This window comes from Callionymus lyra, chromosome 4 (genome assembly GCF_982586985.1).
Source record: "Callionymus lyra chromosome 4, fCalLyr1.hap1.1, whole genome shotgun sequence".
Lineage (NCBI taxonomy): Eukaryota > Metazoa > Chordata > Actinopteri > Syngnathiformes > Callionymidae > Callionymus > Callionymus lyra.
The window spans coordinates 22,982,214-23,007,244 of record NC_141821.1 but is presented as its reverse complement, the minus strand read 5'-3'; the positions used below and the strand labels follow the sequence as shown (position 1 = coordinate 23,007,244).

General features: G+C 37.1%; 2 protein-coding genes across 4 annotated transcripts in view; one reads left to right on the top strand and one right to left on the bottom strand.

The window, feature by feature from the left end:
• The window catches only part of thnsl1 (threonine synthase like 1), a 258,025-nt gene that overhangs the window by 84,587 nt on the left and 148,407 nt on the right, over positions 1-25,031 (bottom strand). The window lies entirely within an intron of this gene.
• LOC148082135 (uncharacterized) overlaps positions 1-25,031 on the top strand; it is a 39,320-nt gene that overhangs the window by 4,940 nt on the left and 9,349 nt on the right. For all 3 annotated transcript variants that reach the window (XM_087789243.1, XM_087789242.1, XM_087789241.1), the window contains exons 16-65: positions 639-833; positions 898-1,086; positions 1,563-1,665; positions 1,937-2,046; positions 2,174-2,244; positions 2,313-2,438; positions 2,579-2,665; positions 2,801-2,926; positions 2,999-3,127; positions 3,477-3,511; positions 3,585-3,616; positions 6,290-6,484; positions 6,543-6,734; positions 7,211-7,313; positions 7,585-7,694; positions 7,822-7,892; positions 7,961-8,086; positions 8,227-8,313; positions 8,449-8,574; positions 8,647-8,775; positions 9,125-9,159; positions 9,233-9,264; positions 11,938-12,132; positions 12,191-12,382; positions 12,859-12,961; positions 13,233-13,342; positions 13,470-13,540; positions 13,609-13,734; positions 13,875-13,961; positions 14,097-14,222; positions 14,295-14,423; positions 14,773-14,807; positions 14,881-14,912; positions 17,586-17,780; positions 17,839-18,030; positions 18,507-18,609; positions 18,881-18,990; positions 19,118-19,188; positions 19,257-19,382; positions 19,523-19,609; positions 19,745-19,870; positions 19,943-20,071; positions 20,421-20,455; positions 20,529-20,560; positions 23,234-23,428; positions 23,487-23,678; positions 24,155-24,257; positions 24,529-24,638; positions 24,766-24,836; positions 24,905-25,030. In XM_087789243.1, coding sequence (XP_087645369.1) covers positions 639-833; positions 898-1,086; positions 1,563-1,665; positions 1,937-2,046; positions 2,174-2,244; positions 2,313-2,438; positions 2,579-2,665; positions 2,801-2,926; positions 2,999-3,127; positions 3,477-3,511; positions 3,585-3,616; positions 6,290-6,484; positions 6,543-6,734; positions 7,211-7,313; positions 7,585-7,694; positions 7,822-7,892; positions 7,961-8,086; positions 8,227-8,313; positions 8,449-8,574; positions 8,647-8,775; positions 9,125-9,159; positions 9,233-9,264; positions 11,938-12,132; positions 12,191-12,382; positions 12,859-12,961; positions 13,233-13,342; positions 13,470-13,540; positions 13,609-13,734; positions 13,875-13,961; positions 14,097-14,222; positions 14,295-14,423; positions 14,773-14,807; positions 14,881-14,912; positions 17,586-17,780; positions 17,839-18,030; positions 18,507-18,609; positions 18,881-18,990; positions 19,118-19,188; positions 19,257-19,382; positions 19,523-19,609; positions 19,745-19,870; positions 19,943-20,071; positions 20,421-20,455; positions 20,529-20,560; positions 23,234-23,428; positions 23,487-23,678; positions 24,155-24,257; positions 24,529-24,638; positions 24,766-24,836; positions 24,905-25,030 — 5,618 coding nt within the window. The remainder of the gene's footprint in view (positions 1-638; positions 834-897; positions 1,087-1,562; positions 1,666-1,936; positions 2,047-2,173; positions 2,245-2,312; positions 2,439-2,578; positions 2,666-2,800; positions 2,927-2,998; positions 3,128-3,476; positions 3,512-3,584; positions 3,617-6,289; positions 6,485-6,542; positions 6,735-7,210; positions 7,314-7,584; positions 7,695-7,821; positions 7,893-7,960; positions 8,087-8,226; positions 8,314-8,448; positions 8,575-8,646; positions 8,776-9,124; positions 9,160-9,232; positions 9,265-11,937; positions 12,133-12,190; positions 12,383-12,858; positions 12,962-13,232; positions 13,343-13,469; positions 13,541-13,608; positions 13,735-13,874; positions 13,962-14,096; positions 14,223-14,294; positions 14,424-14,772; positions 14,808-14,880; positions 14,913-17,585; positions 17,781-17,838; positions 18,031-18,506; positions 18,610-18,880; positions 18,991-19,117; positions 19,189-19,256; positions 19,383-19,522; positions 19,610-19,744; positions 19,871-19,942; positions 20,072-20,420; positions 20,456-20,528; positions 20,561-23,233; positions 23,429-23,486; positions 23,679-24,154; positions 24,258-24,528; positions 24,639-24,765; positions 24,837-24,904; position 25,031) is intronic.

Below are 25,031 nucleotides of genomic sequence, written 5' to 3'. Positions count from 1 at the left end.
ATTCCGGTTATTACTTTCAGAGCTGTTCATTGTCAGGCTCCTCATTACCTCAGTGATCTGATCCAGCTTTACAACCCAGCTCGGGCTCTGAGGTCTATTGATCAGAATCTACCGATGGTTCCTGAAAACACTTCTGGACAGGAGGAAAGAAATCCTTCCAGGATCTTGCTCCTAAGCTTAGGGGCGATCTTTATCTCACTCTGGGCTTGATGGATCTACTGACTCCTTCAAGAAACAACTTAAGACATTCTTATTTGTGCAGGCTTTTCCCTGATGTTTTGGGACTCTTGTGTTTGTCTTATGTGTCTCTGCCTTTTAAAGCATGTATTTTAGCTGTGTTGGCTTAGTGACCCTGATCTGAAAGCGCTTTAAAAATAACGTTTACTTACTTACTTAGTATATGGACTTAAAAAGTAAATAGTGTATAAAATTGGCATGACTAAAAATATGTGTGAATGTGTGCACGGTGCTTGACTCTGACCAGCTGTTGATGTGGTGAGTCTGAATTCATGTCACTGCAACAGAACAAGAGCATCCAAACAAAATACTTTTTTAAGATATGAAATGGAATTTGAAAGTCAAAAAAGTAATGTATGGCTTTGAGAAGTGCATCACATACATGTATTTTTGCTCTGCAGAAATGTCTTCCTACAAGATCAGAGATGGATCTCAGATCATGAGCGCCAAAGATGAACACACAACTGTACATAGAGAAACTCCATTCAACACAGGAAGTGTGATGTGCGAGACGGATCCTGTGACTCATAGTGAAGCTGCAAATCTAGATCAGTCAAACATGAATGAGAATATGTCACAAGTGAAAGCAAAAGAAGGTAATTTGGAATATAAAACATGAATCAATTGTGTTGATGACAAGAATTTTTTTTTGACCAGCAGATGAGTTAAAAAAAAAAGCTTTGAAGACACCCTACTCCAGGGATAAAAAGGAGAAGGCACAAAGAGGAAATTGGAAGGATCACAGGGAGAGTCAGAGATCAGAGTTATCTGTGACTACAACTCAACCCAATTCAGACGTCCACTCATATAAACTACCAGCAGCAGCAGTCCTAGTCGAAGTACCAGCAGGTAACCAGAGGTTTACTGAAATCATCCAAGTTAGTTTTGTTATTTCTTCACCAAGTGATGTTGCCCTGAGTAAGTCAGAGAATAAGATGATTTACATAATGGAGAGAGATTGATGAACAAATGGAAACAGATATTTTTAAAAATGAATTAAAGAGACTTTTCAGCAAAGTAGGAGATGCTGTAACTGAAGGATAACTTCAGTTCAGAGATTTAATGAAGAGAAAAACGACCAGTTTATTCCATGAATCCATCTGAACTTACACCTCTGTCAATCAAACTATATTCTATGAATATGCATCACATGTTCAATGGTTTTATTACAACAATTCAAATCACTTTCAGTTATTTTTGAAAAGTATTTATAATTTAATGGATCATTTTCCTACGTAAAGTTACAAAAGAAATGTCTTCCATTGTGGACAATTCCTCTAATTTATATTTCAATAGTTCATTTATAATTGTATTTGATTGTTTAGCTGCTGGGCCAGGAAGACATTATGGGCTGCAGAACCAAGGAGCCACATGTTATCTCAACAGCGTCCTTCAGCTCCTTTATATGACACCAGGACTCCGACTATGGTTTGAAGCATTTCTATTTACACACAAACATACACACAAGGACATGAATCAATGAGATATTTTATAGTCGCTGTATTCAATGACTTTGAATTAGGTTGAGTTGAAAACTTGTTGAGGGGAGATTTTTAAATGATTCTCTGTTCCACATCTCAATGGTGATATGTCCATCAATGAGTAAAAGCATTGACCAATCAAATGAATGACAGCATATGATACACATCAAATAATGTCTATGAAAAAGTCACGTCGAGACTCTTTTGTCTATTGCAAGTTTGGATTCATCAAACCGGCTGGATAAGGAACTCCAAGACGTTTTTGTGAAGCTTGCTTCAAAGGAATGTGACACAAGGAACATCACCAAGATTTTGAACATTCTAAACGGCAAGTCATTAAAGTCACTCAACGAATTTTTAATGTACTACAATTTAAAATTATGACCACTTGCCTCTTCTTCGAAGTTGTCATTACGTAAATCCTGAAATATCCATGTATCTTTATTTGTTCGTAGTTTTTGAGCAGAGTGATGCGGCTGAATGTCTGGACAATATTTTCCTACAACTAAGCCCACAAGCCTCTCAGGTGACCATTCTTTGATCTTCTCTTCCACTGTCAGTGTCTGCTGTGATAACTTATGTCTGAGAATCTAGATCTTCAGAGGAACTCTGAGGAACACAACAGAATGCCACAAGCAGCATCTACTCAATGAAGAAGAGAAAGAGTTTTGGTCGTTGAATCTCCCACTGATACTCAACAAAAATGGCGAGCAGGACGTGGTGAGCACCTCACTTCAATCATTCATTTAAAAAAAAGGTTTCTGAGGTCGTTCAAACGCTGATAATGACATTGGTTTTAGGAGGAACAAGCAGCACCAGTTCATTGATTGAATTGTTGTTTATTGTTTCATTCTGAACAGGAAGAACTCATCGGAAATGTTTTCAAGAAAAAGTTTCAGGACCAGGTGTTCTGCAACACGTGCCGTATGAAAACAGAAGCAACACGAGTGAGTTTTCTTCAACTTTAATCTTAAAAAGTTCATCATTTGAACTCAGATCTGTCTTGTTCAATGATGTGTCTTTAATGGATGAAGGAAGAGATGCTCAACAGTCATAATGAAAACAATTATTTTGGTCTGCAGGAGTGCGAGCTGCTGGAAGCTCCAGAGAACTTGATTCTGCTTCTATCCAGATTTGGCCGTGATTGTTATGGTCGAAACATCAAATCTCAAAGCACCGTGTTGGTGCCAACTACACTGACGATGAAGGCGAGTAGATGACTTTAACTTGTGTTTCCTCTGGGTACACCACTTCATGGCTTACTGTGCTTCTTGCTCCAGGACCGCAAGTACAGTCTGTGTGGAATGGTGGATCACGTGGGGAGTTTGTCAGGAGGACAGTACACAACCACTGCCTATTCCAGTCGAACCAAGACCTGGTATCACTGCAGTGACTCTTCTGTCCACAAGGTGAGGTAGAACACGAGTGCACCTTGATCACATGGCTGAGTATTTTTTAAGTGACTTGATTACTTTAGTCAATACATTCAACTGAGTGAAAAAGTCACAAAAGAAATGTTTTTTCATAATTGTTATTAGTTTTAGCATTTGACTGCAGTGTGAAAGACACTGAACTCTCTGTTATCTGGACTGTAGCATTTAACAGGCACCAACATCCTATCACCTGGAAGTGAATCTGATTCTGACCCTTCATCTGGACAGAATATGTTGAATTCTAAAAAAGAGTTTTACTTTTGAACAATGGTATTGCAGAAAGAGAAACACCTTTGACTGATCATCTTTCACACTGTTCTTAAAGGTCCCAAATCCTTGTGAGTCAGGAAATAAAATCTGGTGAGTTCAGATTTTAAGCACTTGGTTTGGCACATCTGCGTATTTCATTTGATTGACCTTAATTGTATAACAGGTCCAGAGATGCCTACCTTCTGAAGTACAGTGGTAAGACTATACAACATGTCGACTTTTAATTATTTTTCACTATCCGTCTCTCTGTTTCATTTCTGGTTCTTCTTGATCTCTGTGTCTCTGGTATGACAAATAAAGGGGTTCATGTATGTTTGGCATCATGATGGACTGATCCACTAGTGAGGTCTTCAGTCCCAGACACAACTTCATGACCACCTGTCAATGATTGACATATGGAGCCAGAACAAGAACCAAAACTAGTACACTTGAAATATATACTTTATTGACTTTATTGTTTTGATTGTTTAAGCGCTTTGTGACCCTGGTCTGGAAAAGCGCTATATAAATAAAAATTACTTACTTACTAACTTACAAAACTAAATATCGTGCAGCTCTGATGTCATCACTAACTTAACTGGAACTTGCTCCACAGAGAGTTGTTGTTTATTCCCAGTAAGATCTTAGTGTCTTTTCAAGCCATTTTTCCCCTTTTTATTTCGAGTGACTCAATTTTCACCCTAATTTACCAAATGTTTGAACTAACTATTTTCTGAAAGTTCTTTCTTGCTTGCGTATGTTTACACTGGTCATTTACTCCAAAAAACAAAAAGAACATTTAGTGGAGGTCGTTCTTTGTCCGCATAGTGACTTGTTTGTCAATAGGGGCCTGAAATGGACCAGTTCCCTGTGCTATAGGCTATTTCTTGTCTTAACGATAGATACAATTGTCCAACCAGGATTTTGACGAGGTCTCTATAACCACTTCAAAAGCCCGATTTGCACGGGATAAGTACTACTTGTGGTATTTGTTCAGGCTTTTCCTTGATTTTCTTGAACTCCTGTTGTGTTATCAGTTTTATCTTGATCTTTAAAGTATATACTTTATTTAATATTGTTTTGATTGTTTAAGCGCTTTGTGACCCTGGTCTGGAAAAGCGCTATACAAATAAAAATTAATACTTACTTACTTTTAATAATAATGGACGATTTGTAATAATTGCAGAGAATGTTGGAGGTTTAATCCAGTGCAAATGCTGTGATTTGTTATGTAATAATTCCGCCTCAAACGATCTACTGTATTTCGCCTAAGACAGGCGCTGGGTGAAAATACTAGTCCAGTACAAATCCGCATCCCGGTGTTTATTATTGTAATTGTAATGCAACCTTTCTCTTTCAGTTATTGCGTGCCTTTTTAGATATGTATCTCTAGGTAATGTTAGTAAAACCGACTATTTTACAGACATCGCTTATCCTGTGCGAATGTACTTAAAATCACACAGAGGTGGGGGGGTAATTTACAAATCACCAACGGTCTACAGGTAAAACTAATACTGTGTGAATAGGGCTTATGACAACATTCTGTTGATCATTAAAACTGTTGTTCATCTTCTTATTTTTATAATAAAATGTTTCATAAAACTAAAATCTTCATCTTAGAGCTTCATCATTCTATCACTACATCTTACATTATTTTGTGTTTTCTATTTTATGAGATATATTTTTTGTTTCTGTATATTGTTCTGTTTTATTGTATTTGAATTCTGATTCTGAAAAAGGACTCATTCTTGAGGATAGCACAAACAGTCGGAGACAAATTTTATGTATATTGTTGACATAAAAACAGTTTCTGATACTAAACCCAGTCAACAGGCTTTGCTAAAGCAAAAGATATTAAAGGCGTTCACATGAACCAATTACATACTTGTCATTTTTATTTTTTTAATATATCGCAAATACTTTTAGTTATGTCTACAATTTAAAGCTAAGTCAACTATCAGATCTGGAAGGGATAGAATCTAAAGAAACACAAAGCTTGTAACGGAAGTGATGTTTCATCAATCATATTTGACTGAGAAAAATATCTTAGCTTATAATTCATCCATTTGTGTCTTCTTGTTTAGACTATTGTAACAGTTTAATTTCCTGTCTTAACCAGAAGGAGCTGTCTCGCCTGCAGTAAATACAAAACTCTGCTGCGAGAATTCTGACCCGTTCTAGTAGAAGAACTCGCATTTCCCCGATCCTTAAAACTCTTCACTGGCTGCCAGTTTCTTTCGGGATCAACTTTAAAATTCTGGTTCTTACTTTCCGAGCTATTCATGGTCAGGCTCCTCCTTACATCAGTGAACTGATCCAGCCTTACACCCCAGCTCGGGCTCTGAGGTCTGTGGATCAGAATCTACTGATGGTTCCTGAAAACACTTCTGGACAGGAGGAAAGAAATCCTTCCAGGATCTTGCTCCTAAGCTTTGGAACGATCTTCCTCTCTCTCTGTGTTTGATGGATCTACTGACTCCTTCAAGAAACAACTTAAGACATTCTTATTTGTGCAGGCTTTTCCCACATTTTTCGGGACTTTTGTGTTTGTCTTATGTGTCTCTGCCTTTTAAAGCAAGTATTTTAGCTGTGTTGACTTAGTGACCCTGGTCTGAAAGCGCTTAAATAACGTTTACTTACTTACTTAGTATATGGACTTAAAAAGTAAATAGTGTATAAAATTGGCATGACTAAAAATATGTGTGAATGTGTGAACAGTGCTTGACTCTGACCAGCTGTTGATGTGGTGAGTCTGAATTCATGTCACTGCAACAGAACAAGAGCATCCAAACAAAATACTTTTTTAAGATATGAAATGGAATTTGAAAGTCGAAAAAGTAATGTATGGCTTTGAGAAGTGCATCACATACATGTATTTTTGCTCTGCAGAAATGTCTTCCTACAACATCAGAGATGGATCTCAGATCATGAGTGCAAAAGATGAACACACAACTGTACATAAAGAAACTCTATTCAAGACAGAAAGTGTGATGTGTGAGACGGATCATGTGACTATTGGTGAAGCTGCAAATCTAGATCAGTCAAACATGAATGAGAAAATGTCACAAGTGGAAGCAAAAGAAGGTAAGTTGGATTATAAAACATGAATCAATTGTGTTGATGACAAGTTTTTTTTGACCAGGAGATGAGTTCAAAAAAAGATCTTTGAAGACACACTACTCCAGGGTTGAAAATGAGAAGGTACAAAGAGGAAATTGGAAGGATCACAGGGAGAGTCAGAGATCAGAGTTATCTGTGACTACAACTCAACGCAATTCAGACGTCCACTCATATAAACTACAAGCAGCAGCAGTCCTAGTCGAAGTACCAGCAGGTAACCAGAGGTTTACTGAAATCATCCAAGTTAGTTTTGTTATTTCTTCACCAAGTGATGTTGCCCTGAGTAAGTCAGAGAATAAGATGATTTACATAATGGAGAGAGATTGATGAACAAATGGAAACAGATATTTTAAAAAATGAATTTAAGAGACTTTTCAGCAAAGTAGGAGCTGCTCTAACTGAAGGATAACTTCAGTTCAGAGAATTAATGAAGAGAAAAACGACCAGTTTATTCCACGAATCCATCTGAACTTACACCTCTGTCAATCAAACTATATTCTATGAATATGCATCACATGTTCAATGGTTTTATTACAACAATTCAAATCACTTTCAGTTATTTTTGAAAAGTATTTATGATTTAATGGATCATTTTCCTACGTAAAGTTACAAAAGAAATGTCTTCCATTGTGGACAATTCCTCTAATTTATATTTCAATAGTTCATTTATAATTGTATTTGATTGTTTAGCTGCTGGGCCAGGAAGACATTATGGGCTGCAGAACCAAGGAGCCACGTGTTATCTCAACAGCGTCCTTCAGCTCCTTTATATGACACCAGGACTCCGACTATGGTTTGAAGCATTTCTATTTACACACAAACATACACACAAGAACATGAATCAATGAGATATTTTATAGTCGCTGTAATCAAAGACTTTGAATTAGGTTGAGTTGAAAACTTGTTGAGGGGAGATTTTTAAATGATTCTCTGTTCCACATCTCAATGGTGATATGTCCATCAATGAGTAAAAGCATTGACCAATCAAATGAATGACAGCATATGATACACATCAAATAATGTCTATGAAAAAGTCACGTCGAGACTCTTTTGTCTATTGCAAGTTTGGATTCATCAAACCGGCTGGATAAGGAACTCCAAGACGTTTTTGTGAAGCTTGCTTCAAAGGAATGTGACACAAGGAACATCACCAAGATTTTGAACATTCTAAACGGCAAGTCATTAAAGTCACTCAACGAATTTTTAATGTACTACAATTTAAAATTATGACCACTTGCCTCTTCTTCGAAGTTGTCATTACGTAAATCCTGAAATATCCATGTATCTTTATTTGTTCGTAGTTTTTGAGCAGAGTGATGCGGCTGAATGTCTGGACAATATTTTCCTACAACTAAGCCCACAAGCCTCTCAGGTGACCATTCTTTGATCTTCTCTTCCACTGTCAGTGTCTGCTGTGATAACTTATGTCTGAGAATCTAGATCTTCAGAGGAACTCTGAGGAACACAACAGAATGCCACAAGCAGCATCTACTCAATGAAGAAGAGAAAGAGTTTTGGTCGTTGAATCTCCCACTGATACTCAACAAAAATGGCGAGCAGGACGTGGTGAGCACCTCACTTCAATCATTCATTTAAAAAAAAGGTTTCTGAGGTCGTTCAAACGCTGATAATGACATTGGTTTTAGGAGGAACAAGCAGCACCAGTTCATTGATTGAATTGTTGTTTATTGTTTCATTCTGAACAGGAAGAACTCATCGGAAATGTTTTCAAGAAAAAGTTTCAGGACCAGGTGTTCTGCAACACGTGCCGTATGAAAACAGAAGCAACACGAGTGAGTTTTCTTCAACTTTAATCTTAAAAAGTTCATCATTTGAACTCAGATCTGTCTTGTTCAATGATGTGTCTTTAATGGATGAAGGAAGAGATGCTCAACAGTCATAATGAAAACAATTATTTTGGTCTGCAGGAGTGCGAGCTGCTGGAAGCTCCAGAGAACTTGATTCTGCTTCTATCCAGATTTGGCCGTGATTGTTATGGTCGAAACATCAAATCTCAAAGCACCGTGTTGGTGCCAACTACACTGACGATGAAGGCGAGTAGATGACTTTAACTTGTGTTTCCTCTGGGTACACCACTTCATGGCTTACTGTGCTTCTTGCTCCAGGACCGCAAGTACAGTCTGTGTGGAATGGTGGATCACGTGGGGAGTTTGTCAGGAGGACAGTACACAACCACTGCCTATTCCAGTCGAACCAAGACCTGGTATCACTGCAGTGACTCTTCTGTCCACAAGGTGAGGTAGAACACGAGTGCACCTTGATCACATGGCTGAGTATTTTTTAAGTGACTTGATTACTTTAGTCAATACATTCAACTGAGTGAAAAAGTCACAAAAGAAATGTTTTTTCATAATTGTTATTAGTTTTAGCATTTGACTGCAGTGTGAAAGACACTGAACTCTCTGTTATCTGGACTGTAGCATTTAACAGGCACCAACATCCTATCACCTGGAAGTGAATCTGATTCTGACCCTTCATCTGGACAGAATATGTTGAATTCTAAAAAAGAGTTTTACTTTTGAACAATGGTATTGCAGAAAGAGAAACACCTTTGACTGATCATCTTTCACACTGTTCTTAAAGGTCCCAAATCCTTGTGAGTCAGGAAATAAAATCTGGTGAGTTCAGATTTTAAGCACTTGGTTTGGCACATCTGCGTATTTCATTTGATTGACCTTAATTGTATAACAGGTCCAGAGATGCCTACCTTCTGAAGTACAGTGGTAAGACTATACAACATGTCGACTTTTAATTATTTTTCACTATCCGTCTCTCTGTTTCATTTCTGGTTCTTCTTGATCTCTGTGTCTCTGGTATGACAAATAAAGGGGTTCATGTATGTTTGGCATCATGATGGACTGATCCACTAGTGAGGTCTTCAGTCCCAGACACAACTTCATGACCACCTGTCAATGATTGACATATGGAGCCAGAACAAGAACCAAAACTAGTACACTTGAAATATATACTTTATTGACTTTATTGTTTTGATTGTTTAAGCGCTTTGTGACCCTGGTCTGGAAAAGCGCTATATAAATAAAAATTACTTACTTACTAACTTACAAAACTAAATATCGTGCAGCTCTGATGTCATCACTAACTTAACTGGAACTTGCTCCACAGAGAGTTGTTGTTTATTCCCAGTAAGATCTTAGTGTCTTTTCAAGCCATTTTTCCCCTTTTTATTTCGAGTGACTCAATTTTCACCCTAATTTACCAAATGTTTGAACTAACTATTTTCTGAAAGTTCTTTCTTGCTTGCGTATGTTTACACTGGTCATTTACTCCAAAAAACAAAAAGAACATTTAGTGGAGGTCGTTCTTTGTCCGCATAGTGACTTGTTTGTCAATAGGGGCCTGAAATGGACCAGTTCCCTGTGCTATAGGCTATTTCTTGTCTTAACGATAGATACAATTGTCCAACCAGGATTTTGACGAGGTCTCTATAACCACTTCAAAAGCCCGATTTGCACGGGATAAGTACTACTTGTGGTATTTGTTCAGGCTTTTCCTTGATTTTCTTGAACTCCTGTTGTGTTATCAGTTTTATCTTGATCTTTAAAGTATATACTTTATTTAATATTGTTTTGATTGTTTAAGCGCTTTGTGACCCTGGTCTGGAAAAGCGCTATACAAATAAAAATTAATACTTACTTACTTTTAATAATAATGGACGATTTGTAATAATTGCAGAGAATGTTGGAGGTTTAATCCAGTGCAAATGCTGTGATTTGTAATGTAATAATTCCGCCTCAAACGATCTACTGTATTTCGCCTAAGACAGGCGCTGGGTGAAAATACTAGTCCAGTACAAATCCGCATCCCGGTGTTTATTATTGTAATTGTAATGCAACCTTTCTCTTTCAGTTATTGCGTGCCTTTTTAGATATGTATCTCTAGGTAATGTTAGTAAAACCGACTATTTTACAGACATCGCTTATCCTGTGCGAATGTACTTAAAATCACACAGAGGTGGGGGGGTAATTTACAAATCACCAACGGTCTACAGGTAAAACTAATACTGTGTGAATAGGGCTTATGACAACATTCTGTTGATCATTAAAACTGTTGTTCATCTTCTTATTTTTATAATAAAATGTTTCATAAAACTAAAATCTTCATCTTAGAGCTTCATCATTCTATCACTACATCTTACATTATTTTGTGTTTTCTATTTTATGAGATATATTTTTTGTTTCTGTATATTGTTCTGTTTTATTGTATTTGAATTCTGATTCTGAAAAAGGACTCATTCTTGAGGATAGCACAAACAGTCGGAGACAAATTTTATGTATATTGTTGACATAAAAACAGTTTCTGATACTAAACCCAGTCAACAGGCTTTGCTAAAGCATAAGATATTAAAGGCGTTCACATGAACCAATTACATACTTGTCATTTTTATTTTTTTAATATATCGCAAATACTTTTAGTTATGTCTACAATTTAAAGCTAAGTCAACTATCAGATCTGGAAGGGATAGAATCTAAAGAAACACAAAGCTTGTAACGGAAGTGATGTTTCATCAATCATATTTGACTGAGAAAAATATCTTAGCTTATAATTCATCCATTTGTGTCTTCTTGTTTAGACTATTGTAACAGTTTAATTTCCTGTCTTAACCAGAAGGAGCTGTCTCGCCTGCAGTAAATACAAAACTCTGCTGCGAGAATTCTGACCCGTTCTAGTAGAAGAACTCGCATTTCCCCGATCCTTAAAACTCTTCACTGGCTGCCAGTTTCTTTCGGGATCAACTTTAAAATTCTGGTTCTTACTTTCCGAGCTATTCATGGTCAGGCTCCTCCTTACATCAGTGAACTGATCCAGCCTTACACCCCAGCTCGGGCTCTGAGGTCTGTGGATCAGAATCTACTGATGGTTCCTGAAAACACTTCTGGACAGGAGGAAAGAAATCCTTCCAGGATCTTGCTCCTAAGCTTTGGAACGATCTTCCTCTCTCTCTGTGTTTGATGGATCTACTGACTCCTTCAAGAAACAACTTAAGACATTCTTATTTGTGCAGGCTTTTCCCACATTTTTCGGGACTTTTGTGTTTGTCTTATGTGTCTCTGCCTTTTAAAGCAAGTATTTTAGCTGTGTTGACTTAGTGACCCTGGTCTGAAAGCGCTTAAATAACGTTTACTTACTTACTTAGTATATGGACTTAAAAAGTAAATAGTGTATAAAATTGGCATGACTAAAAATATGTGTGAATGTGTGAACAGTGCTTGACTCTGACCAGCTGTTGATGTGGTGAGTCTGAATTCATGTCACTGCAACAGAACAAGAGCATCCAAACAAAATACTTTTTTAAGATATGAAATGGAATTTGAAAGTCGAAAAAGTAATGTATGGCTTTGAGAAGTGCATCACATACATGTATTTTTGCTCTGCAGAAATGTCTTCCTACAACATCAGAGATGGATCTCAGATCATGAGTGCAAAAGATGAACACACAACTGTACATAAAGAAACTCTATTCAAGACAGAAAGTGTGATGTGTGAGACGGATCATGTGACTATTGGTGAAGCTGCAAATCTAGATCAGTCAAACATGAATGAGAAAATGTCACAAGTGGAAGCAAAAGAAGGTAAGTTGGATTATAAAACATGAATCAATTGTGTTGATGACAAGTTTTTTTTGACCAGGAGATGAGTTCAAAAAAAGATCTTTGAAGACACACTACTCCAGGGTTGAAAATGAGAAGGTACAAAGAGGAAATTGGAAGGATCACAGGGAGAGTCAGAGATCAGAGTTATCTGTGACTACAACTCAACGCAATTCAGACGTCCACTCATATAAACTACAAGCAGCAGCAGTCCTAGTCGAAGTACCAGCAGGTAACCAGAGGTTTACTGAAATCATCCAAGTTAGTTTTGTTATTTCTTCACCAAGTGATGTTGCCCTGAGTAAGTCAGAGAATAAGATGATTTACATAATGGAGAGAGATTGATGAACAAATGGAAACAGATATTTAAAAAAATGAATTTAAGAGACTTTTCAGCAAAGTAGGAGCTGCTCTAACTGAAGGATAACTTCAGTTCAGAGAATTAATGAAGAGAAAAACGACCAGTTTATTCCACGAATCCATCTGAACTTACACCTCTGTCAATCAAACTATATTCTATGAATATGCATCACATGTTCAATGGTTTTATTACAACAATTCAAATCACTTTCAGTTATTTTTGAAAAGTATTTATGATTTAATGGATCATTTTCCTACGTAAAGTTACAAAAGAAATGTCTTCCATTGTGGACAATTCCTCTAATTTATATTTCAATAGTTCATTTATAATTGTATTTGATTGTTTAGCTGCTGGGCCAGGAAGACATTATGGGCTGCAGAACCAAGGAGCCACGTGTTATCTCAACAGCGTCCTTCAGCTCCTTTATATGACACCAGGACTCCGACTATGGTTTGAAGCATTTCTATTTACACACAAACATACACACAAGAACATGAATCAATGAGATATTTTATAGTCGCTGTAATCAAAGACTTTGAATTAGGTTGAGTTGAAAACTTGTTGAGGGGAGATTTTTAAATGATTCTCTGTTCCACATCTCAATGGTGATATGTCCATCAATGAGTAAAAGCATTGACCAATCAAATGAATGACAGCATATGATACACATCAAATAATGTCTATGAAAAAGTCACGTCGAGACTCTTTTGTCTATTGCAAGTTTGGATTCATCAAACCGGCTGGATAAGGAACTCCAAGACGTTTTTGTGAAGCTTGCTTCAAAGGAATGTGACACAAGGAACATCACCAAGATTTTGAACATTCTAAACGGCAAGTCATTAAAGTCACTCAACGAATTTTTAATGTACTACAATTTAAAATTATGACCACTTGCCTCTTCTTCGAAGTTGTCATTACGTAAATCCTGAAATATCCATGTATCTTTATTTGTTCGTAGTTTTTGAGCAGAGTGATGCGGCTGAATGTCTGGACAATATTTTCCTACAACTAAGCCCACAAGCCTCTCAGGTGACCATTCTTTGATCTTCTCTTCCACTGTCAGTGTCTGCTGTGATAACTTATGTCTGAGAATCTAGATCTTCAGAGGAACTCTGAGGAACACAACAGAATGCCACAAGCAGCATCTACTCAATGAAGAAGAGAAAGAGTTTTGGTCGTTGAATCTCCCACTGATACTCAACAAAAATGGCGAGCAGGACGTGGTGAGCACCTCACTTCAATCATTCATTTAAAAAAAAGGTTTCTGAGGTCGTTCAAACGCTGATAATGACATTGGTTTTAGGAGGAACAAGCAGCACCAGTTCATTGATTGAATTGTTGTTTATTGTTTCATTCTGAACAGGAAGAACTCATCGGAAATGTTTTCAAGAAAAAGTTTCAGGACCAGGTGTTCTGCAACACGTGCCGTATGAAAACAGAAGCAACACGAGTGAGTTTTCTTCAACTTTAATCTTAAAAAGTTCATCATTTGAACTCAGATCTGTCTTGTTCAATGATGTGTCTTTAATGGATGAAGGAAGAGATGCTCAACAGTCATAATGAAAACAATTATTTTGGTCTGCAGGAGTGCGAGCTGCTGGAAGCTCCAGAGAACTTGATTCTGCTTCTATCCAGATTTGGCCGTGATTGTTATGGTCGAAACATCAAATCTCAAAGCACCGTGTTGGTGCCAACTACACTGACGATGAAGGCGAGTAGATGACTTTAACTTGTGTTTCCTCTGGGTACACCACTTCATGGCTTACTGTGCTTCTTGCTCCAGGACCGCAAGTACAGTCTGTGTGGAATGGTGGATCACGTGGGGAGTTTGTCAGGAGGACAGTACACAACCACTGCCTATTCCAGTCGAACCAAGACCTGGTATCACTGCAGTGACTCTTCTGTCCACAAGGTGAGGTAGAACACGAGTGCACCTTGATCACATGGCTGAGTATTTTTTAAGTGACTTGATTACTTTAGTCAATACATTCAACTGAGTGAAAAAGTCACAAAAGAAATGTTTTTTCATAATTGTTATTAGTTTTAGCATTTGACTGCAGTGTGAAAGACACTGAACTCTCTGTTATCTGGACTGTAGCATTTAACAGGCACCAACATCCTATCACCTGGAAGTGAATCTGATTCTGACCCTTCATCTGGACAGAATATGTTGAATTCTAAAAAAGAGTTTTACTTTTGAACAATGGTATTGCAGAAAGAGAAACACCTTTGACTGATCATCTTTCACACTGTTCTTAAAGGTCCCAAATCCTTGTGAGTCAGGAAATAAAATCTGGTGAGTTCAGATTTTAAGCACTTGGTTTGGCACATCTGCGTATTTCATTTGATTGACCTTAATTGTATAACAGGTCCAGAGATGCCTACCTTCTGAAGTACAGTGGTAAGACTATACAACATGTCGACTTTTAATTATTTTTCACTATCCGTCTCTCTGTTTCATTTCTGGTTCTTCTTGATCTCTGTGTCTCTGGTATGACAAATAAAGGGGTTCATGTATGTTTGGCATCATGATGGACTGATCCACTAGTGAGGTCTTCAGTCCCAGACACAACTTCATGACCACCTGTCAATGATTGACATATGGAGCCAGAACAAGAACCAAAACTAGTACACTTAAAATATATACTTTATTGACTTTATTGTTTTGATTGTTTAAGCGCTTTGTGACCCTGGTCTGGAAAAGCGCTATATAAATAAAAATTACTTACTTACTAACTTACAAAACTAAATATCGTGCAGCTCTGATGTCATCACTAACTTAACTGGAACTTGCTCCACAGAGAGTTGTTGTTTATTCCCAGTAAGATCTTAGTGTCTTTTCAAGCCATTTTTCCCCTTTTTATTTCGAGTGACTCAATTTTCACCCTAATTTACCAAATGTTTGAACTAACTATTTTCTGAAAGTTCTTTCTTGCTTGCGTATGTTTACACTGGTCATTTACTCCAAAAAACAAAAAGAACATTTAGTGGAGGTCGTTCTTTGTCCGCATAGTGACTTGTTTGTCAATAGGGGCCTGAAATGGACCAGTTCCCTGTGCTATAGGCTATTTCTTGTCTTAACGATAGATACAATTGTCCAACCAGGATTTTGACGAGGTCTCTATAACCACTTCAAAAGCCCGATTTGCACGGGATAAGTACTACTTGTGGTATTTGTTCAGGCTTTTCCTTGATTTTCTTGAACTCCTGTTGTGTTATCAGTTTTATCTTGATCTTTAAAGTATATACTTTATTTAATATTGTTTTGATTGTTTAAGCGCTTTGTGACCCTGGTCTGGAAAAGCGCTATACAAATAAAAATTAATACTTACTTACTTTTAATAATAATGGACGATTTGTAATAATTGCAGAGAATGTTGGAGGTTTAATCCAGTGCAAATGCTGTGATTTGTAATGTAATAATTCCGCCTCAAACGATCTACTGTATTTCGCCTAAGACAGGCGCTGGGTGAAAATACTAGTCCAGTACAAATCCGCATCCCGGTGTTTATTATTGTAATTGTAATGCAACCTTTCTCTTTCAGTTATTGCGTGCCTTTTTAGATATGTATCTCTAGGTAATGTTAGTAAAACCGACTATTTTACAGACATCGCTTATCCTGTGCGAATGTACTTAAAATCACACAGAGGTGGGGGGGTAATTTACAAATCACCAACGGTCTACAGGTAAAACTAATACTGTGTGAATAGGGCTTATGACAACATTCTGTTGATCATTAAAACTGTTGTTCATCTTCTTATTTTTATAATAAAATGTTTCATAAAACTAAAATCTTCATCTTAGAGCTTCATCATTCTATCACTACATCTTACATTATTTTGTGTTTTCTATTTTATGAGATATATTTTTTGTTTCTGTATATTGTTCTGTTTTATTGTATTTGAATTCTGATTCTGAAAAAGGACTCATTCTTGAGGATAGCACAAACAGTCGGAGACAAATTTTATGTATATTGTTGACATAAAAACAGTTTCTGATACTAAACCCAGTCAACAGGCTTTGCTAAAGCATAAGATATTAAAGGCGTTCACATGAACCAATTACATACTTGTCATTTTTATTTTTTTAATATATCGCAAATACTTTTAGTTATGTCTACAATTTAAAGCTAAGTCAACTATCAGATCTGGAAGGGATAGAATCTAAAGAAACACAAAGCTTGTAACGGAAGTGATGTTTCATCAATCATATTTGACTGAGAAAAATATCTTAGCTTATAATTCATCCATTTGTGTCTTCTTGTTTAGACTATTGTAACAGTTTAATTTCCTGTCTTAACCAGAAGGAGCTGTCTCGCCTGCAGTAAATACAAAACTCTGCTGCGAGAATTCTGACCCGTTCTAGTAGAAGAACTCGCATTTCCCCGATCCTTAAAACTCTTCACTGGCTGCCAGTTTCTTTCGGGATCAACTTTAAAATTCTGGTTCTTACTTTCCGAGCTATTCATGGTCAGGCTCCTCCTTACATCAGTGAACTGATCCAGCCTTACACCCCAGCTCGGGCTCTGAGGTCTGTGGATCAGAATCTACTGATGGTTCCTGAAAACACTTCTGGACAGGAGGAAAGAAATCCTTCCAGGATCTTGCTCCTAAGCTTTGGAACGATCTTCCTCTCTCTCTGTGTTTGATGGATCTACTGACTCCTTCAAGAAACAACTTAAGACATTCTTATTTGTGCAGGCTTTTCCCACATTTTTCGGGACTTTTGTGTTTGTCTTATGTGTCTCTGCCTTTTAAAGCAAGTATTTTAGCTGTGTTGACTTAGTGACCCTGGTCTGAAAGCGCTTAAATAACGTTTACTTACTTACTTAGTATATGGACTTAAAAAGTAAATAGTGTATAAAATTGGCATGACTAAAAATATGTGTGAATGTGTGAACAGTGCTTGACTCTGACCAGCTGTTGATGTGGTGAGTCTGAATTCATGTCACTGCAACAGAACAAGAGCATCCAAACAAAATACTTTTTTAAGATATGAAATGGAATTTGAAAGTCGAAAAAGTAATGTATGGCTTTGAGAAGTGCATCACATACATGTATTTTTGCTCTGCAGAAATGTCTTCCTACAACATCAGAGATGGATCTCAGATCATGAGTGCAAAAGATGAACACACAACTGTACATAAAGAAACTCTATTCAAGACAGAAAGTGTGATGTGTGAGACGGATCATGTGACTATTGGTGAAGCTGCAAATCTAGATCAGTCAAACATGAATGAGAAAATGTCACAAGTGGAAGCAAAAGAAGGTAAGTTGGATTATAAAACATGAATCAATTGTGTTGATGACAAGTTTTTTTTGACCAGGAGATGAGTTCAAAAAAAGATCTTTGAAGACACACTACTCCAGGGTTGAAAATGAGAAGGTACAAAGAGGAAATTGGAAGGATCACAGGGAGAGTCAGAGATCAGAGTTATCTGTGACTACAACTCAACGCAATTCAGACGTCCACTCATATAAACTACAAGCAGCAGCAGTCCTAGTCGAAGTACCAGCAGGTAACCAGAGGTTTACTGAAATCATCCAAGTTAGTTTTGTTATTTCTTCACCAAGTGATGTTGCCCTGAGTAAGTCAGAGAATAAGATGATTTACATAATGGAGAGAGATTGATGAACAAATGGAAACAGATATTTTAAAAAATGAATTTAAGAGACTTTTCAGCAAAGTAGGAGCTGCTCTAACTGAAGGATAACTTCAGTTCAGAGAATTAATGAAGAGAAAAACGACCAGTTTATTCCACGAATCCATCTGAACTTACACCTCTGTCAATCAAACTATATTCTATGAATATGCATCACATGTTCAATGGTTTTATTACAACAATTCAAATCACTTTCAGTTATTTTTGAAAAGTATTTATGATTTAATGGATCATTTTCCTACGTAAAGTTACAAAAGAAATGTCTTCCATTGTGGACAATTCCTCTAATTTATATTTCAATAGTTCATTTATAATTGTATTTGATTGTTTAGCTGCTGGGCCAGGAAGACATTATGGGCTGCAGAACCAAGGAGCCACGTGTTATCTCAACAGCGTCCTTCAGCTCCTTTATATGACACCAGGACTCCGACTATGGTTTGAAGCATTTCTATTTACACACAAACATACACACAAGAACATGAATCAATGAGATATTTTATAGTCGCTGTAATCAAAGACTTTGAATTAGGTTGAGTTGAAAACTTGTTGAGGGGAGATTTTTAAATGATTCTCTGTTCCACATCTCAATGGTGATATGTCCATCAATGAGTAAAAGCATTGACCAATCAAATGAATGACAGCATATGATACACATCAAATAATGTCTATGAAAAAGTCACGTCGAGACTCTTTTGTCTATTGCAAGTTTGGATTCATCAAACCGGCTGGATAAGGAACTCCAAGACGTTTTTGTGAAGCTTGCTTCAAAGGAATGTGACACAAGGAACATCACCAAGATTTTGAACATTCTAAACGGCAAGTCATTAAAGTCACTCAACGAATTTTTAATGTACTACAATTTAAAATTATGACCACTTGCCTCTTCTTCGAAGTTGTCATTACGTAAATCCTGAAATATCCATGTATCTTTATTTGTTCGTAGTTTTTGAGCAGAGTGATGCGGCTGAATGTCTGGACAATATTTTCCTACAACTAAGCCCACAAGCCTCTCAGGTGACCATTCTTTGATCTTCTCTTCCACTGTCAGTGTCTGCTGTGATAACTTATGTCTGAGAATCTAGATCTTCAGAGGAACTCTGAGGAACACAACAGAATGCCACAAGCAGCATCTACTCAATGAAGAAGAGAAAGAGTTTTGGTCGTTGAATCTCCCACTGATACTCAACAAAAATGGCGAGCAGGACGTGGTGAGCACCTCACTTCAATCATTCATTTAAAAAAAAGGTTTCTGAGGTCGTTCAAACGCTGATAATGACATTGGTTTTAGGAGGAACAAGCAGCACCAGTTCATTGATTGAATTGTTGTTTATTGTTTCATTCTGAACAGGAAGAACTCATCGGAAATGTTTTCAAGAAAAAGTTTCAGGACCAGGTGTTCTGCAACACGTGCCGTATGAAAACAGAAGCAACACGAGTGAGTTTTCTTCAACTTTAATCTTAAAAAGTTCATCATTTGAACTCAGATCTGTCTTGTTCAATGATGTGTCTTTAATGGATGAAGGAAGAGATGCTCAACAGTCATAATGAAAACAATTATTTTGGTCTGCAGGAGTGCGAGCTGCTGGAAGCTCCAGAGAACTTGATTCTGCTTCTATCCAGATTTGGCCGTGATTGTTATGGTCGAAACATCAAATCTCAAAGCACCGTGTTGGTGCCAACTACACTGACGATGAAGGCGAGTAGATGACTTTAACTTGTGTTTCCTCTGGGTACACCACTTCATGGCTTACTGTGCTTCTTGCTCCAGGACCGCAAGTACAGTCTGTGTGGAATGGTGGATCACGTGGGGAGTTTGTCAGGAGGACAGTACACAACCACTGCCTATTCCAGTCGAACCAAGACCTGGTATCACTGCAGTGACTCTTCTGTCCACAAGGTGAGGTAGAACACGAGTGCACCTTGATCACATGGCTGAGTATTTTTTAAGTGACTTGATTACTTTAGTCAATACATTCAACTGAGTGAAAAAGTCACAAAAGAAATGTTTTTTCATAATTGTTATTAGTTTTAGCATTTGACTGCAGTGTGAAAGACACTGAACTCTCTGTTATCTGGACTGTAGCATTTAACAGGCACCAACATCCTATCACCTGGAAGTGAATCTGATTCTGACCCTTCATCTGGACAGAATATGTTGAATTCTAAAAAAGAGTTTTACTTTTGAACAATGGTATTGCAGAAAGAGAAACACCTTTGACTGATCATCTTTCACACTGTTCTTAAAGGTCCCAAATCCTTGTGAGTCAGGAAATAAAATCTGGTGAGTTCAGATTTTAAGCACTTGGTTTGGCACATCTGCGTATTTCATTTGATTGACCTTAATTGTATAACAGGTCCAGAGATGCCTACCTTCTGAAGTACAGTGGTAAGACTATACAACATGTCGACTTTTAATTATTTTTCACTATCCGTCTCTCTGTTTCATTTCTGGTTCTTCTTGATCTCTGTGTCTCTGGTATGACAAATAAAGGGGTTCATGTATGTTTGGCATCATGATGGACTGATCCACTAGTGAGGTCTTCAGTCCCAGACACAACTTCATGACCACCTGTCAATGATTGACATATGGAGCCAGAACAAGAACCAAAACTAGTACACTTGAAATATATACTTTATTGACTTTATTGTTTTGATTGTTTAAGCGCTTTGTGACCCTGGTCTGGAAAAGCGCTATATAAATAAAAATTACTTACTTACTAACTTACAAAACTAAATATCGTGCAGCTCTGATGTCATCACTAACTTAACTGGAACTTGCTCCACAGAGAGTTGTTGTTTATTCCCAGTAAGATCTTAGTGTCTTTTCAAGCCATTTTTCCCCTTTTTATTTCGAGTGACTCAATTTTCACCCTAATTTACCAAATGTTTGAACTAACTATTTTCTGAAAGTTCTTTCTTGCTTGCGTATGTTTACACTGGTCATTTACTCCAAAAAACAAAAAGAACATTTAGTGGAGGTCGTTCTTTGTCCGCATAGTGACTTGTTTGTCAATAGGGGCCTGAAATGGACCAGTTCCCTGTGCTATAGGCTATTTCTTGTCTTAACGATAGATACAATTGTCCAACCAGGATTTTGACGAGGTCTCTATAACCACTTCAAAAGCCCGATTTGCACGGGATAAGTACTACTTGTGGTATTTGTTCAGGCTTTTCCTTGATTTTCTTGAACTCCTGTTGTGTTATCAGTTTTATCTTGATCTTTAAAGTATATACTTTATTTAATATTGTTTTGATTGTTTAAGCGCTTTGTGACCCTGGTCTGGAAAAGCGCTATACAAATAAAAATTAATACTTACTTACTTTTAATAATAATGGACGATTTGTAATAATTGCAGAGAATGTTGGAGGTTTAATCCAGTGCAAATGCTGTGATTTGTAATGTAATAATTCCGCCTCAAACGATCTACTGTATTTCGCCTAAGACAGGCGCTGGGTGAAAATACTAGTCCAGTACAAATCCGCATCCCGGTGTTTATTATTGTAATTGTAATGCAACCTTTCTCTTTCAGTTATTGCGTGCCTTTTTAGATATGTATCTCTAGGTAATGTTAGTAAAACCGACTATTTTACAGACATCGCTTATCCTGTGCGAATGTACTTAAAATCACACAGAGGTGGGGGGGTAATTTACAAATCACCAACGGTCTACAGGTAAAACTAATACTGTGTGAATAGGGCTTATGACAACATTCTGTTGATCATTAAAACTGTTGTTCATCTTCTTATTTTTATAATAAAATGTTTCATAAAACTAAAATCTTCATCTTAGAGCTTCATCATTCTATCACTACATCTTACATTATTTTGTGTTTTCTATTTTATGAGATATATTTTTTGTTTCTGTATATTGTTCTGTTTTATTGTATTTGAATTCTGATTCTGAAAAAGGACTCATTCTTGAGGATAGCACAAACAGTCGGAGACAAATTTTATGTATATTGTTGACATAAAAACAGTTTCTGATACTAAACCCAGTCAACAGGCTTTGCTAAAGCATAAGATATTAAAGGCGTTCACATGAACCAATTACATACTTGTCATTTTTATTTTTTTAATATATCGCAAATACTTTTAGTTATGTCTACAATTTAAAGCTAAGTCAACTATCAGATCTGGAAGGGATAGAATCTAAAGAAACACAAAGCTTGTAACGGAAGTGATGTTTCATCAATCATATTTGACTGAGAAAAATATCTTAGCTTATAATTCATCCATTTGTGTCTTCTTGTTTAGACTATTGTAACAGTTTAATTTCCTGTCTTAACCAGAAGGAGCTGTCTCGCCTGCAGTAAATACAAAACTCTGCTGCGAGAATTCTGACCCGTTCTAGTAGAAGAACTCGCATTTCCCCGATCCTTAAAACTCTTCACTGGCTGCCAGTTTCTTTCGGGATCAACTTTAAAATTCTGGTTCTTACTTTCCGAGCTATTCATGGTCAGGCTCCTCCTTACATCAGTGAACTGATCCAGCCTTACACCCCAGCTCGGGCTCTGAGGTCTGTGGATCAGAATCTACTGATGGTTCCTGAAAACACTTCTGGACAGGAGGAAAGAAATCCTTCCAGGATCTTGCTCCTAAGCTTTGGAACGATCTTCCTCTCTCTCTGTGTTTGATGGATCTACTGACTCCTTCAAGAAACAACTTAAGACATTCTTATTTGTGCAGGCTTTTCCCACATTTTTCGGGACTTTTGTGTTTGTCTTATGTGTCTCTGCCTTTTAAAGCAAGTATTTTAGCTGTGTTGACTTAGTGACCCTGGTCTGAAAGCGCTTAAATAACGTTTACTTACTTACTTAGTATATGGACTTAAAAAGTAAATAGTGTATAAAATTGGCATGACTAAAAATATGTGTGAATGTGTGAACAGTGCTTGACTCTGACCAGCTGTTGATGTGGTGAGTCTGAATTCATGTCACTGCAACAGAACAAGAGCATCCAAACAAAATACTTTTTTAAGATATGAAATGGAATTTGAAAGTCGAAAAAGTAATGTATGGCTTTGAGAAGTGCATCACATACATGTATTTTTGCTCTGCAGAAATGTCTTCCTACAACATCAGAGATGGATCTCAGATCATGAGTGCAAAAGATGAACACACAACTGTACATAAAGAAACTCTATTCAAGACAGAAAGTGTGATGTGTGAGACGGATCATGTGACTATTGGTGAAGCTGCAAATCTAGATCAGTCAAACATGAATGAGAAAATGTCACAAGTGGAAGCAAAAGAAGGTAAGTTGGATTATAAAACATGAATCAATTGTGTTGATGACAAGTTTTTTTTGACCAGGAGATGAGTTCAAAAAAAGATCTTTGAAGACACACTACTCCAGGGTTGAAAATGAGAAGGTACAAAGAGGAAATTGGAAGGATCACAGGGAGAGTCAGAGATCAGAGTTATCTGTGACTACAACTCAACGCAATTCAGACGTCCACTCATATAAACTACCAGCAGCAGCAGTCCTAGTCGAAGTACCAGCAGGTAACCAGAGGTTTACTGAAATCATCCAAGTTAGTTTTGTTATTTCTTCACCAAGTGATGTTGCCCTGAGTAAGTCAGAGAATAAGATGATTTACATAATGGAGAGAGATTGATGAACAAATGGAAACAGATATTTTAAAAAATGAATTTAAGAGACTTTTCAGCAAAGTAGGAGCTGCTCTAACTGAAGGATAACTTCAGTTCAGAGAATTAATGAAGAGAAAAACGACCAGTTTATTCCACGAATCCATCTGAACTTACACCTCTGTCAATCAAACTATATTCTATGAATATGCATCACATGTTCAATGGTTTTATTACAACAATTCAAATCACTTTCAGTTATTTTTGAAAAGTATTTATGATTTAATGGATCATTTTCCTACGTAAAGTTACAAAAGAAATGTCTTCCATTGTGGACAATTCCTCTAATTTATATTTCAATAGTTCATTTATAATTGTATTTGATTGTTTAGCTGCTGGGCCAGGAAGACATTATGGGCTGCAGAACCAAGGAGCCACGTGTTATCTCAACAGCGTCCTTCAGCTCCTTTATATGACACCAGGACTCCGACTATGGTTTGAAGCATTTCTATTTACACACAAACATACACACAAGAACATGAATCAATGAGATATTTTATAGTCGCTGTAATCAAAGACTTTGAATTAGGTTGAGTTGAAAACTTGTTGAGGGGAGATTTTTAAATGATTCTCTGTTCCACATCTCAATGGTGATATGTCCATCAATGAGTAAAAGCATTGACCAATCAAATGAATGACAGCATATGATACACATCAAATAATGTCTATGAAAAAGTCACGTCGAGACTCTTTTGTCTATTGCAAGTTTGGATTCATCAAACCGGCTGGATAAGGAACTCCAAGACGTTTTTGTGAAGCTTGATTCAAAGGAATGTGACACAAGGAACATCACCAAGATTTTGAACATTCTAAACGGCAAGTCATTAAAGTCACTCAACGAATTGTTAATGTACTACAATTTAACATTATGACCACTTGCCTCTTCTTCGAAGTTGTCATTACGTAAATCCTGAAATATCCATGTATCTTTATTTGTTCTTAGTTTTTGAGCAGAGTGATGCGGCTGAATGTCTGGACAATATTTTCCTACAACTAAGCCCACAAGCCTCTCAGGTGACCATTCTTTGATCTTCTCTTCCACTGTCAGTGTCTGCTGTGATAACTTATGTCTGAGAATCTAGATCTTCAGAGGAACTTTGAGGAACACAACAGAATGCCACAAGTGGCATCTACTCAATGAAGAAGAGAATAAGTTTTGGTCGTTGAATCTCCCACTGATACTCAACAATAATGGCGAGCAGGACGTGG